Here is a 16,299-nt window from a genome sequence, read left to right as displayed (position 1 = left end):
TTCTTCATCGGTGATTTCAATAATGGCATAGAGAGTACACTTATAAAGTTTGCGGACGATACCAAGCTGAGAGAGGTTGTAAGTGCTTTGGAGGATAGGATTAAAATTCAAAATGATCTGGACAAACTGGAGAAATGGTCTGAAGTAAATAGGATGAAATTCAATAAGGACAAATGCAAAGTGCTCCACTTAGGAGGGAACAATCAGTTGCACACATGGAAAATGGGAAATGACTACTTAGGAAGGATTACTGCGGAAAGGGATATGGGGGTCATAGTGGATCACAAGCCAAATATGACTTAACAGTGTAACACTGTTGCCAAAAAAAAAAAAAAAAAAAAGCAAACATAATTCTGGTATGTATTAACAGGAGTGTTGTAAGCAAGACACGAGAAGTAGTTATTCTGCTCTACTCCATGCTGATTAGGTCTCAACTGGAGTAATGTGCCCAGTTCTGGGTGCCACATTTCAGGAAAGATGTGGACAAATTGGAGAAAATCCAGAGGAGAGCAACATATTCAAAATGCAAACGTTTTTGTTGTTTTCGAAAAGAAAAAAAATACATACAACCTACAAACATATTTTGAATACACAATCTTACTATCAAATAATATTTACACTTTGTAGAGCAGAAGAATCTTACAGTAATATTTTGAAGCTGTGATCCAAGACTAAATTCAATACATGACTGAAGCGTGGACTTTCATTGGAGCGTGTATTGAGTCCTTTTCCCATGTAGATCTCTAAATACCTTGAGCAAATTCTGAAAGCTTTCAGTAATACTTTTTTAAAAACCACCCAATTCTTATCTCAGTGTTCTCTATCTCAAAGAGTACAAATCAGTTTCCAATGATTTTGCTCCATGTGGGAGTGGGTAAATCTGGTAAATTCTTTGTCTGGCCAAAGAACATTATGTAATCCATCTAACCTGAAGAAATATTCCCTGTAGATTCCGCTCATGTTAAAGAAAAAAACAAACCTGTTGTATTCAGTTCAGCTTGATAACCATTATCACGGAGCCTGACAGAAAAATGAAAAGAAATCAGTCAGAAACAATGACTAAAGATATTGTGAGGGTGTTCTGGCAGATGTGAAAAAGCTATGGTAAGTAAGTACCATGGCAAATGGTGTCCAGTTCATTTATTGATACATAGGAGATAGTGAGCTGATACTTACTATATATAAGAGAGAGAGAGACTGATGAGAGAACACATTTCTTGTTAGCAGTACCACATCTGCTAAAGAACACAGATTTTAAAAAAAAATCTATAGTATTTGATTCTGCATTTGGACTTATTATTATGATGTTTCTGCTTTTTTTCATTAAGAAACTTAAATAAAAATTGAAGGGAAAAGCTCCTAGATTTGATGCAACATGCTGGGCCAGGCAATCAATTTAAATATAGTAGATGACTTTTTTCTGAGGTCCAGAAAACGGATGTGGCAGCACCTTCATGCCAACACATCTGTTACGGACTTTCTTATTTTTTTATCTGCTCCTGCAAATTCAGCATTTTAGAAGAGCAGATCAGGCTAAGAGTTGGGAACTGATTGTACATGGTTTGCTATTTGCACTTCATTAAGGCCTTTCTTTTCTTAGAATAAATAAACAAAAACCTATTATAGCTTTAAGTAAAAAAAAATCCAGTTTAAAGAATATATTAATGTTGTTTTTTAATAGCAACTAGTGTAATACTTTGCTTTGCAGCAAAAAGATCTGAGTGATTTAAAATAATTAATTAAGTTATCTTCACAACAGCCCCACGTGGTAGGTATTACGATCCTAATTTTATAGATTTGAAATAACCTTGAGGCACAAAGAGATAAATGGTCTGATCGTGATCCCATGTAAGTGCCACTGGTATCAAGGGAACAGAATACACCTCTGAGATCAGGCCCCTAAGTGCTTGTGGCAGTCTAAGTACACAAATATTATGAATATCACAGTAGTCTCCCCACTGCGTTTTCTCATTCCCTGGGTGGGAGGAGGGGAGAATAGTAAATTAAAAATGTGTATTAAAATAATATGAAGGACTTCTTATTGGGTAAAATATTATATAGTGACATTCTTTTGTTGTTTAACAAAGCTCCTACATAACTGAGGGCTAAATTTTCATTCTCTGCCAAAACACCTGAGTGAACTGGCTTCATATGAGGTTCTATTCTGAGATAATGGGATGCTCCTAATTCTCAACCTGAAACCAGTGTGTAGAGTAGTGGCAGAACCACTGTGTGGAGGTTACTGAAGCTGCCAGACTGTAGGGTAGCTGCAACTCATTACACATCTCTGTTCAACTTTTGGCCAGTTGAGTTGTATAGTTGGAGGAGGCACTGCCACATGTCCCTTTCCCTACCCTGGTTTGCCTATAGCCATTTAACAAAAGCTAACATGACTAACTGGAAAATGTTAATCAATACTTCTGAGAGTCTCAAAATTTAGATGACCAAACGAAAGAAAGTTACTAAGGACCATACTTTGCTTCCTGGGTATCTGCACACAGATGGGAATCCCCCAACTTCCATGTGGAACAAAGCATTCAGCCATCTACCTCTAAGGTACCACCCCTATTCCAGATCCTACAGAAGTGCACAAGGATTGGTAGTTTGGGATGGAGCCAGAAGGAAGCCAAGGGAGTCACTGATAGTGTGGATCCAATGAAGCCATGCTATCAGGGATTGAAAGGGGTTGAGTTGCTGCAAGGACGCAGGGCCTTAGAATGAAAGCTACCTGACCCTCCCAAGGATGTGTTGGGTTTATGGGTAGGTATTGCAGCTTTTTCCAACAGGTGCAAGGGTAGTAGAGAGGAGAACAATCCTCAACTTGTGTTCAGCTATTTTCTCCTCCAGAGCTCTTTCCCCAGACGTTTCTGCAGAACTGGTGACCTAAATTCTCATGCTTACTAGTTAATTCATGTTTCAACAACAAACTTATATGAGTGCCAAAGGAAAAAATATGCATCCATTTTCCCCAGCATTCTAGCCCTTTATTGAAAAACATTTGAACTAAATCTGTTTAGTTAAAAGTACTTTCAGTTCAGCAATTATCATACTTTTCACTTGCACAGCACCTTTTAGCTAATAATTACAAAGCAAACTTTAATTAATCAAGTCTTGAAACATCCCTGTGAAGTATTATATTATTTTTATGGATGGTGTAATTGAGACCATAGTGGTTATTGCTTTGTCAATTCAGTGGCAAAGCTGGAGATAATACCCACGACATCTGTCACCCTATCTATTGTTCTAACTCTTAGAGGCTCCATTCCCTGATTGAGGCTGATGTCAGAATGAAGCTAAGAATGGAAAGTTTCAGCCTGAAAGGAATATTTTTGGCAAAGCTAGGACTGGATGAAATGAAAGGGTTTTGTATGATTCCCTTCTTGACTCTACCTCCCACTAATAAGAGTACATAATTTATGCCAATCTTGTATGTGTGCTATACAATTTCTGTCTGCTGGTATGCTGCTGGCCATCTTTTAGTCATTTTCTGAAACAAACATTGACTGAATTAAGAGAAGGGGAGATTTAGCCTTAACTGAATATCCTTGTTTGTATGGAATATTTTTTCAGTATTATGCACATCAGTTGGGCCATGGAAGTCCCATCCACAAATTTTCACAAACTACACTGAAAATGGGAACAGACAATCCCTAAATGATATTTGAACTGACTTTTTATGGTGCAGTCTGTCAAATTATGCTGAGTTCTATGCAATCCTCAAGGTCTTGGTTACCTTGGAATAATATTTTTAAGTCTATTTCAGTATGTTTGTTTCAGAGTGTACCTGTTGTGAACTACTGAATAAGATGTACTGATGCTCATGTTTAAAATGTATTACATTTTGGATTTGTCTTATTTACTGAGAGCCAAATTCTGCCAATCTTACTTGAGATGATTAATGTTTTATACTCTGAAATTGGGGCTATTTTTGGATCAAAGAAATACTCTGTTTCAGTAGGGCTGACAATCAGCCCCAAGTTGGGGTCTTTTTTTTTTTTAAATCATTACTACAGTTCTTAAGGCACATTTAAACTCACTCCCTTATTGTCTTGCAGGTTAGAGATGACAACAAAAGACAACACCCGTGCTTGATAGAGTTTTCAAAGTTGCCAGAGCAGGAACGAAATTATAATTTACAAATGTCACTTGAGACGCTGAAGTAAGTTTCTACCATCTAAAGTCTTACAGCAAGTCTTTTTCATGCAACTAAGCAGCTGTGGTGTTAGAAATTCTAATCCAATCTGTGAAGTTTGTTAATGTGTAGGGTGGTAATAAAAAAATTACAAACTACAGTATATTGATGAATAATAGACTTGAGACTAGAAAGAGCCATACTAGCTAAACAAACTGTGGTTCTGAAAGTCCATTTCTCAGTCTCCAGGGAATTTTAAACTCTCCAGGGTATTATAACAATAATTATCTTCCTGCCTTAAAGCAACTTCATATTAGTACTGACTAGCACTGCCTGCTTTGGTATGTTTGAGATTATCACACCAACACAACATTTTGATAATGATGAAAGGACAAGGAGAACCATTTTTCCCCTGGACAGAAGGCATGAGAAGTGGGTCCAAAGTGTACCTCATAGAACTAGGAGGAACCCTTTATTTTTAACATTGTTTAGTTCTCATTCATTAGGCACAGTTTTGCAATAAACAGTGATTTTTGGTCATGAGAAGCTGGATAAGACTTACTGCAGCATTCTTTATCTGGATGGTTGCCACCGCCTCCTACCTGCCGATGAGCGCATGTATGTGTGGATTTTACAGAACCTCCCTCAACTTGGAATGCTAGAATATTTCAGCTGGTCCCTATTACTCATCCTCCATCTGCAGTGTGATGCTGCCAATATATTAATAAGAGGCTTCCTTGAAAATTCTCTCCTTACCTGTTATAAAAACACCATGACTAGGATGTGTATCGGTTTCACTCTTCTCTGCAGTCTATTAATTTGTTTTCCAATTTAAATATATAGCCCTTTTTGTAACCTTAATTTAGAAAAGAGACGACACTGCAGAATCAACATCCATTTTAAGTGGCACTTAGATGGAAATGTTTCTACTTTCCTCTAAGAAAAATATGCTGTGTATATTGAGAGTATAACTCGGTGTATACTCATGGAGTGTAGGTGCAAAGAACTTTTAGGGGGCCTGGAGCGTCCTCCCCAGGACAGGTTTTGGAAATACCAGATACTTGGTTAAAAAAAATTGCTCTTCAGAAACATTTCTATGAGCACTGGTGATGAATTTTTTCTGGCAAGAATGTTTTGGCTGTATCCACTTATAAGGTGAACTCCATCCAATGCAGGGAAATCAGGTGGCAATATTTCAAGAACAGCTCATGGGATTCTCAATCAGTACAGCACTGTCATTTTGGTTTCCAAAATAATCTCTGTCCAGTTTGTGAAGCTACATAAGGTGATGCCTTCAATTTTGCCTACAGTCTCAAGGCCAGATTAATTGTGGGACTTATAGAACCATGACTCAGTTCCCTAAAATAGAGGAAGCCACAGTCTCTCATAAGATTTAATGTATACTACTAATGTCCCATTGAATACCCATCATGGCATGGGGTCCTGACATCTTTACAGTCCCAGGTCCTCATAGCCTTCTAATCTGACCCTGGGGAAAAAAACTTAAGTCATTTTGTTTATGTATAATATGAAATTAGTTGTTTTTATTGTAATATTTTTATTACACATAATATATATAGAATCTGCTAGTTAAGTGAATGGGGGGCACTGTATAGCAGTTCGCCTGCCCTGCAGCTTTAATAATGCATCTGATTACAGTCCTGCAAGAGCCTTACTTTTCTAATACTGGACCTTTCTTAAGCACACAGTGTAGTTGTGTTGTATCATGGTGACTTTGTCATGTAGACATTTATCCACCAGGGACTAGAATGAACGTATCAGACTCCTTTCATTTCTGTTAGTACATACAAGTGGAGGAATAGTGCATTAATCCACTCTTAATGTCCCCTGTAGTGATTTGAATCTGAAGGTACTTTCAGTGTAGCTTGAATAGTCCTTTAACTGAGTTTTTAAATTTATTAGTACTTAACTTCAATCGGGGGAGAAAGAGGGAAAGGAAACATCCTTATTTTTTTTAAGCTTCTTATAATCCTTACCACAACAACGTCATATTCTTCATATTTTTCACCAGAGTGTTCGTTCAAAACTTGAAACAGCTGTCTCGAGATTTGAGGAATAACTCTGCACTTTAATTAATTTTTGTGTTGTTGACAGTTTTCTGCCAGCCTTACTAGATCAGAGATGCAGAAACCAAAAAAGTCTTGAATCATATCATATGCCACATCTTTTCTTTTCATTATGCTTCTATTTCAGTATATTTGATAGTATTATGGTGCACCTTCACAAATATGAAGTATAAATATAATATAAACTACAAAATGTCAAAATTCAAGAATGAGTTGTCACTGAAAATGGTATAATATTAAAATATGTTTACTTGGGTTTCATGCCATAGCACCTTAGTCTGTGAGAGGCCCAAGTGATTTTAGTGGGTCTATTTGAACTGTAAACTTAAGGGTGATTATAGTCTGACTCAAGGCCCCAATTCTCCCTTTCTGGTTCCCTGATTCAGTGCCAGTCGGTCTGGATGCAAATTAGAGCAGGAAGGCTACTGCTCTAATTTACTCTGCTTGTGTAAGTTCTTCTTATACCAGGGAGGATTTGGTGCAGCAGAACTCAACTTCCCCATGCCACCTCCTTCCCATGACACACCTCCCCTCGGTGGTGGTTGGGAGTGCTGGCATAGGAGGCAGATACAGTGCTAGTTGTAAGCCAGCAGATGCTCCCTATATGGGGCTCCCTATATTATGGAGATATACCTATCTAATAGAACTGGAAGGGACCTTGAAAGGTCATTGAGTCGAGTCCAGTCCCCTGCCTTTACAGCAGGACCAAGTACCATCCCTGACAGATTTTTGACCCAGATCCCTAAATGGCCCCCTCAAGGATTGAACTCACAACCCTGGGTTTAGCAGGCCAATGCTCAAACCACTGAGCTATCCCTTCCCCCTTTAAATAGACTATCAGGGTTGGAAGGGACCTCAGGAGGTCATCTAGTTCAACCCCCTGCTCAAAGCAGGACCAATCCCCAACTAAATTATCCCAGCCCATAGAGAATCTGGGTCTTAGTGTCTAGTCTTACCCTGGATAGAAGAAAGTGATGTGATTAAAGGATTGAGCATCTTGTCAAATATAGACATTTATACACTTTGAGAGCTGAAGATTTACTTGTCAATCACCAATACAGTATTTCATAGTTATCTGTGCAATGTCAGAATATTTTTGCATATGCAAGATGGAGGCAATGTAAAAGACTGAGCCCCTTGTCCTGGATTAAATTTCTGTTTTCTGAGGGTCAGTGGTATAACTCGGTTCATCATCTAGTCTTGTACTGTGCATCAACAATTGAAAATCGTGTTAATTAGTTCTATTTCAAAACTTATTTTTTCTTTTTGATACTGCATTTCTCTCTAAAAACAAATAAGAATTTATGTGACTGAGCATGAGTTTTAAAAAATAGACCAACAAACATAATTCCTTATTTAAAAATAAACAATAGAAAGTCTGGGTTCATAATAGATAACAATAATATTCATTTTACATACAGTGGAAAAAAATAAGATTTAAGAGTCAGTTGAAGCATATGATTCATCTGCAAGGAGAAATAAATTTGGGATTGTATAACAACCTGAGCGGCAGTATGCACCAGAAAGTAAAATCAAGAAAGAATGGTACAACTAGAATCAGCTCAAATCAAACCTTCCATCCCAACCCCTTTGAGTGATGGAAAAATTGGGATCTTAATCCAAATTTCATCTCTCTTGGGTCTCTCTTTTAATCAGTCTGAGCCAAAGTTATGGATAAAAACACCCTCAAATTTGGGGAAAGTTCTGATCTGGGTCCAAACTTGAGGATTTATACACTTCTGTAGTTTTAACAGAACTAAAACATATCCAGCCATCTTACTAACAGCAAATTTGTAACTCTGACACTGGAAAAATTAGGGTCTGACACCCCTCTAATATCAACTAAAATATTTTCTAGCACAGATAAGCCCACTGGTTGCAAATTAAAATATTTGAAGTCTCTCTTTCTAAAAGAATCACATTTTAAAGAAGACAGGTAACATTTTCTGATGTTTTTCCTTTCATCATCTTAGAAATTAACAACACAGCCTAAAAAGATGTTGACTCAGAGCAGTGATCCCACTTGTAAATTGTCAGTACTTAAAAGGGAGAAGTTCCTGCCCTCAGATTGCATGATAAAAGTCGATAAAATGTGTCTATCTGAATTTTACAGCATATTATAATGTACAACAACAGTCATTCAGTCTATCACAAACTTGTTGGTCTTTCCTCAGTTGATAGCTATAGGCTAACAATAATAACAAGAAAATGTAATCACAGTTTTTCGCAAACCAGAACAAAAATGGTGTACCCTCAGATTGTACGCATTACTCTCACAAGCCAACATATGATCATTTGTAGGCCCTTGTATTTGAATAACCTGTCTGTTCAGGCTGTGATAGAGGACTGTAAAATGCTTTAGTAGATGTTAGATTACATCAGATAAAATGGTCATGGCGTAGGACAATGTTGCCCAACATTTTCAGGTTGGTGACCATTCATTAAAATAAAAAAATTTCAGGACTCCTTTAAATTTACAATAAAAGTAATTGTAAAAATGTATCAGTGATAACCCTGTATAATTTACTTGTGTGTAGATTTTGAGAGATTGATGGAGAATATTTAATCTTCAAGGAGAAAGGTGTGTAGAAGGCAGGGGGAGAGTAGTGATGTTTTCATTTTTTTAGATCGTACTAAAATTTTCAATGACTCATGACCCCTCCAATTTCCTTTTGTGAAACCCTTGAGGGTTGTGATTCATTGGTTGAGTAAAAACTCGTGTATGATATATAACATACTGCTGCAGAAGTTTGTGTTTCCATGCTGAAAAAAGTGTAATGTGGTGTTGTTTCAAAACAATGGCATTTAAAAATTAAACATTTTCTAAAGAAATAAACTGAATGCATCTTCCTAGAATTTCTGATCTTTGACTCCTGCTAGTATTTGATCCTTTGATCTGACAAGGGTGCCAACTGTTTTTTTAAAAGCCAAAATGGGAGTAGTGCTTAAAGAAAGAAAGGAAAAAATAGAGTATCAGTGTGCTGTTTGGCTTGGCCAGAGTCTGAGATCACTGCAGAGGTAGTATGCTCTGTCTCTAAGAGAAAGAAACACCTTGTTTCATTCTTCCACCAAGTTCTCTGGCCTATCAAAGGATCGTATTGACAACCTGGAGGAAACCACCTATAGTCCTCCTTTTTGGAAGTGAAGTCTGTGTCGCATGGACTCCTTGATCGTGAGTTGGGAGAAAATAAGAGTTGCTAATTGTTTTAAGACATCAGGAAATACAAAAAGAATGTCAGTTTATAGTCATGATTTTTTAGATGGTATATTGGAAAAATTCAGAAGGCCTTACCAATCTATTCAGAGTCAATTTACAGCTGTGTGTATTATATTTATATTGTATTTAATTCAAAAGAGAGCATTCAGTATCTGCTCTGCTTACCTGAGGAGCCTTTTCTGGAACACATATGGAAACAGAAATGTACTTGACCAATATAATTTTTTACTTTTAATAAACATTATTTTTTGTGGGGGAAGTGTTTTTCACCCAACTATCTTAGTCTGATGTATTTGAAACTTTTACCCACATGAAAGCTCCATTCTAATAACAAGTCTGATCTAACATTTTAAATAGACTACTTAGAAGTACCCTTATACATTTTTCCAAGAGTACACAGAAGTGTATAACATATCTCTCAAAAGAAGTGTGATGAGCATCTTTACATAAAGAAGGAATTTTATGTTGTAGGTCTAATTTGACATAAGGGTCCTATTCTATATATATGATAACAGAAACCAATATATATAAGTGACTGTTTAACACTGGTTTTGCCTTCCAGAACCCTGTTGGCATTAGGTTGTCATGTTGGAATTGCTGATGAATATGCTGAAGAAAAAGTGAAAAAACTGAAACTTCCTAAGAAGTAAGTCAAAATTCAAACATGTCCTTTTTATTTTTTATTTTATTTTATTTTATTTTATTGTTTAATGAGGGAAGAAGAGTGAGGAGACTGAGTTCTAATAAGTGTGTGTGGAGGTGAGGGAGGGAAGAGGGAGAAAAGAAAACACTAGGCATAGCCCACAGGAGTCAGCATGTAGTGACATTCTGACTGTGATCTTCAGCTTTTTGGCTTGGAAATGTATTCCAGACCACCTTCATCTGCTTTGATTTTGTATTTGGTAACCAGAAAATAAGTGAATAAAACATGGGTCCAAACATACCATTCCACTGCGTGTATCTCATGCATGTTCATATTACCAAATCATCACATGACATTCTTTGGGTCTTGTGCTCCTAACTCATTAGGTGTTTTTCAAAATCCCCCTCATATACATAACTATACAGTAAAAGCTTTTTTATCCAGCATGTTGGGGGAATGTGGGGTGCCGGTAAGTGAAAAATTCCTGTTAGCTAAGAGGGAGGGAGTTTGGGTGCAGGGTGCTGGATCCGGGGGATGCTCACCTCGGGTAGTTCCCTGCAAATGGCGATCTGTCCCTGCTGTTCCTTGGTGGAGTTGCAGTTAGGCGGCTCTGCGTGCTGTCCCCACCCCGCCCCAAGCACTGGCTCTGCAGTGGTCATTGGCCAGGAACCGTGGCCATTGGGAGCTGTGGGGACAGTGCATGCGGGTGGAGGCAGCACACAGAGCCGCCTAACCGCATCTCCGCCTAGGAACAGCAGGGACAGGTTGCTGCTTGTGGGGAGCCGCCCGAGGTGAGCGCCCCCTGGATCCGATACCCCAAACTCCTCCCCCCTCCACACCCCAACCCACTTTCCCGAGCCTCCTCCCGCACCCAAACTCCCTCCCAGAGCCCACACCCCTCCCATGCCCCAGCCCTGCACACCCTCCCACACGCCATACGCCTTGTGGCTGCTCCTCCACCTAGGAGGTAGGGAGCCTGCCGGCCCCACACCAACTGGACTATAAACTGGACTTTCTATGAAGATTAGAAATGCCAGTTTATAGAGCTTTCCGATTGGTACGGGGCTGGATAACACAGCTTTTACTGTATATAATTTCATGTGAATAACTAAGATCTGGTGTTTAGACAAACAGTAAAAATTGTAATGGATACTGACTTTTACAGTTTATTCAATTTGTTTGCAATTGATCAGTGGTTCCTGGGCTCCCTTATAGATGGAGCTTGTATTGTAGTCACTCTGGGTGGGACTTTGAAAAGCACCTAAGGAGTTAGGAGCACAAGATCCAGTGGAAGTCATGGGATGATGTTCAGTAATATGAACATGCATGACATACAGCCCATTGAATACTTGGGCCTATGTTTTTATACTTATTTTCTGGAGTCAAGAAAATAAAAGTAAAGGGGATGAAGGACTGTAATACGTTTCTAACTCAAAAAAGATGATCACAGTTAGAATGTCACTATCTGCTGATTCCTGTGGGCTACATCTAGTTTCTTTGCAAGAATAAAGAAAGAAAAATAAGGAATTGGAATAAACTTCCCCAAACTCTTCTTCAGTAATGGTATTCTGAAAAAGGGGGATTTAAAACTAACTAAAGTGCATATACCATATCTAAGTAACAAGAAATCATACTTGGTAATACAAGAACTATGCCACTCTATCCATGACAATGTTCAGTGTTTTTGAATTCCATTGGACTGAAGACCATAACTTCACTGCCTCTGAAAAAAACGGAGGTCCCAACAAATGACTCTTTATTATTATTATTATTATTATTATTATTATTATTATTAAATTGAGATGTGGGAAGAAAAAAACTAAAAAAATAAATTCTAAAGAAAATTAATAGTAAAATAACATTACTGTGACAATTACCATTGACATCAAGAGACAGTTGTGTCTGACTAAGAGCTGAGTAAGGACTTCAGGATTAGGAACTAGCTATGTTGGTGTTAGGTTGGACTACACTCTATATCAGGTTTATTTGGGGCCTTCTGAAGGAATCTTGAATTAATCTGACCATCATTTTAATTTACCTGCTATAACACTTGAGAATGATAACGGTTGAGATAGAGATGCGGTTTCTGTATTCAACTAGTAGAATTCATTGAAACTCTGCCAAAACATTATGAGCTACTACTAAGCAACAAGGATTTCTGTATTAAAGTGGGAGAGGAGGTCACTGCTGTATTATAATGTCTTGAATTAATAAGGATCAATTCATATGTGCCTAGACTTACTGACAGCCTTTCTGGTAGAAAATACAGATGAGTGAATTCTTCTGTCAGTTATAACCATACAATCACAATGAAGTCAGTGGTCTTCCAGATTAATTTTTTAAATGAGGACCCAATTTAACACTTGGATTGGTACATTGGTAGCTTTTTTGTTTGGCAGATATGGCATTATAGGGCACAATCATGTAGCCATTCAACATGCAGAACTCCCATGATTTCAGTGGCTGCAGAATGAATAGATCCAGGTTAATAGCATGATCAGTTACAAAAGCTTGTAATGAATTGCCACTTGTTATGGGCGATTAGGCACTCAAAATGTTCAGAATTCATGCAAAATACATTAAATGAATTGCTACTCTGGATTGATCTGACTAGTTGAGAAATGCATTGAAATGTAATACTTATCATCTTTCAGGGTCAAATTTGCCTTTAGTTATGGCCATGGTGTGCATGGTTGTTTTGTTGAAAGAGCAATTTTGTCACCATTTGAAGAGATACACACCTCCTATTTTATTCTCTCTCTAATTCCAAAGTCACTATGTGCTGTCTAGTTACTCCGCTGTGTGTTTCTAAGATTTTTAGATTGAGTCAGGGATGTAGGTGATTATCAGCAATGTTCCCATTCCTCTACAGCTTTGGTAGAGTTAAAGGTAACAGAAATGGGAAGAGTTGTCTTATGGCCAAAGCACCAGACTTGGGAGCCAAGAGGGGTGGGTTCTATTCCTGGCTCTGTCATAGAATTCCTGCGTGACCCTGAGCAAGTTACTTAGGCCCTTTTTTAGAGAGGTGTAACAAACAAGTTGCAATAAAACCTGTTACACCACAGGAAGCTCCCGCTGACTTCATTTTAAGATGCGTGTGGTCAAACCACTCTGTAAACCAGCTACTTAATTCTCTATGCTTTAATATTCCCCTTTGTAAAACTGCCTAAATACCTCTCATTGGTGGTGTGAGCTTAATTCATTAATGTTTATGAGCCACTTTTGAGTCCCTTTAATGGAAGATGCTGCACAAGTCGGAGGTGTAATTAAATAATGTATTGTTGTGCTAGAGGGTATTGATGGCTGCCAGCAAGCATGTCTTTGGTCTGTGGGCAATCACATACCTCACTGAAACTGGTGGGTGTGCTAGCCATTATTCAAAGAAACACATACGCTCTTTTTTGGAGTAAGACTCTCCATATGGTGTAGGATAGCTGAAATAGTAGAAATCACTCAGAAAGTGCTGGGCCACGTGAGAAGGCCTGAGCAAAGAACCAACTGAGGGAAAATAGGAGGGGTTTCCCTGGGACATATTGCAGTCACAGGGGCTGGGATAATGATTAGTGGAGGGGTGTGTGTGTGTGTGCGTGTGTGTGTTTCAGAAACAGAAAGCAACGGGGAAGCAAGCGGACATCAAGAGAAGCAGTGTGAGTGTGGCTCTGTGAGGAAGCTAACAGAGGGGACTTCTTTTGGGCAGGATGCTCACTTGAAGGGCAGGCTTGGAAATTGCAAGCAAGGGAACTGCCTCCTGTTTGTTCTTACTGGATTCAGGAAAACAGGACTTCATATACATTCTTTGTAGATAAACAGGACTGCACCAAAGAAATACCTGACTTGTATAATAAATTTTTCCTCCTAATGGAAAGATTCCATCAAGGCCCCAAATATTGACTAACCACTTGGGAAAAGGGGCAAAACTGTTTTTCTTTTATGTAATTAGTACAATTCAAATACATGCACATAAAACAAAACTGCATGCATATCTGAGGGAAGATTTTAGACATTAGTGAGGTAGATCCATACTATCTTTGACTTTGCTCCATGGTTTTCATTTTAAAATATCCATTTGCTCTCTGGCCTGAGCTCCTGGAGTTAGTTTAAAACCCTCTTGCCAAATCCTACCCTCAGTGAAAACATTTACACCCCATTAAAATCAGTTTGAGGGCCAGAATTTGGATCCCATGTTTTCTGTCTTTCCCACTCTAATGTCATTATTGGAGGGCAGTATCAGTAATGGCATACCGATGCAGCTGATATTCTCACTTTTAAGTGATATGTAGATAATTTATGCTCCTGTAACATTAAAGAGCTTCTATTCTTTCATATAGAGCTTTCATATAGAGCTAGTGTAACCACAAGATTTATGAAAATTCTTTAATAGATCTTGCAAATAGCTGTGCAATGATTTTTACCTTATGAGGGTAGAGTATCTATTTTCTGAGTAGTTTCAGAAAACTGAGAAACGTATGATCAGCCACCTCTTTTTCTTGATGAAATAAAATTGTCATTTGTCCTACTCAGTCTTCTGTAGTCAAGGTTGTGTGCATTTTCAAATATGTTGGGGAGCCGCCGCAAAGCACTACTTGGTGAATCTGTTTTCCCAAATGCCTGCTTATTCATCAGGTCCAAACTGGTAGACAGTAGTGGCAGGAGATCCAGGAGGGTCCATGAGTCCCCATCTCTGGAGATGTTGGGAGGCAAAAGGTCGCATGACAATTGGGGTTTAGTGTATCACAAGAAAAGAGCAGAAGATGTACATCAGCAAGCGGTGATGCAATGACATGAATATTATTTATGCTGGCATTTAGTGAAACGGTGACAAATATTCCTGAAGTCTTATTTTGAACATTCATTTTTAGTGCAACACAGGTTCTTTAAATACTACTCACTGAGAATAATTTTGTCATTTGTTTTCCTAAAAAGTGGGTAAACCTAAAAAATATATAAATTATGTACACTATTAAATATGTAGACTATTTAACTATCTCAGATATTATAAATGATTGCTACAGTTTTCCCTAACCATGTTGTCATCACTGAAACTTCGTTGTTGAGACACACAATGAGGGGGAAATGCCTGGTCCTCTACAAGACAAGGACAAATTGAAAGGAAAGACAAAAGGAACTATATTCTTTGAAAATTCACTCCCTTTTCAGCTTCTAAAGACATGCTCACAACAAAAACCATTCTTAATATTTCTTTGTGCAGTCAACTGAGATTTTCCCATTTGTTCTGAGGTGCTTGAATAGCAGATTTAGAAATGGCGTTTACAGCTAACATCCACTGAACTTGGTCATAAACTGCTTATGTTTGCCTGATATCATTTGCAACGTAATGACTTTCCAGCTCCATTTAACTTGATTCGTGCTAAAGCTCCAGGTACAACTCAAAGGAAAAAACCTGTGTCGTGTTTAGCTACACAGATTTTTTTTTTTCACTGACGTACACAGCATTTTTTCATAGGCACAATCGACAACATTTATGTTTTTCTGAGAAAATAAACAGAATACTATTTCATTTTTTGTATGACTAAAGACAGATTAAATAGAAATTAAATTTAAAATATACTACCAATCATATCTTGCATTTGTGATGTGTGTGTGTGTGTGTTACATACTTTATATCAGAAAATAAGTATAAAATATAGAAAGACAGTAGAAAAACACAAAAGCTCTTTGACATTTAATTTTATGTAGTCAACTACCATTGCATTAATCTTTTCTGAGAAGAAATTTTGCTTTATAAGACCATAAGAACAGTCATACTGGGTGAGACGAAAGGTCCATCTAGCCCAGTATCCTGTCTTCCGACAGTGGTCAATGCCAGGTGCCCCAGAGGGAATGAATAGAACAGGTAATCATCAAGTGATCCATCCCCTGTCGCCCATTCCCAGCTTCTGGCAAACAGAGGCTAGGGACACCATCCCTGTCCATCCTGACTAATAGCCATTGATGGACCTATCCTCCATGAATTTATCTAGTTCTTTTTTGAACCCTGTTATAGTCTTGGCCTTCACAACATCCTCTGGCAAAGAGTTCCACAGGTTGACTGTGCGTTGTGTGAAAAAATAATTCCTTTTGTTTGTTTTCAATGTGCTGCCTATTAATTTCATTTGGTGACCCCTAGTTCTTGTGTTATGAGAAGGAGTAAATAGAACTTCCTTATTTACTTTCTCCACACCAGTCATGATTTTATAGACCTCTATCATATCCCCCCTTT

The 16,299-nt window shown here is 38.0% G+C and overlaps 1 protein-coding gene across 1 annotated transcript in view; it reads left to right on the top strand.

Moving 5' to 3' along the window:
* Nucleotides 1-16,299, top strand: part of RYR2 (ryanodine receptor 2) — a 512,764-nt gene that overhangs the window by 199,381 nt on the left and 297,084 nt on the right. The window contains exons 24-25 of the mRNA XM_026649522.1: nucleotides 4,056-4,159; nucleotides 9,999-10,082. Of these exons, the coding sequence (XP_026505307.1) occupies nucleotides 4,056-4,159; nucleotides 9,999-10,082 (188 nt within the window). The remainder of the gene's footprint in view (nucleotides 1-4,055; nucleotides 4,160-9,998; nucleotides 10,083-16,299) is intronic.

Source organism: Terrapene carolina, unplaced genomic scaffold (genome assembly GCF_002925995.2).
Source record: "Terrapene carolina triunguis isolate 2854851 unplaced genomic scaffold, T_m_triunguis-2.0 Scaffold85, whole genome shotgun sequence".
NCBI lineage: Eukaryota > Metazoa > Chordata > Testudines > Emydidae > Terrapene > Terrapene triunguis.
The sequence above is the reverse complement of the archived record's forward strand: the minus strand, read 5'-3'. Positions and strand labels throughout refer to the sequence as shown.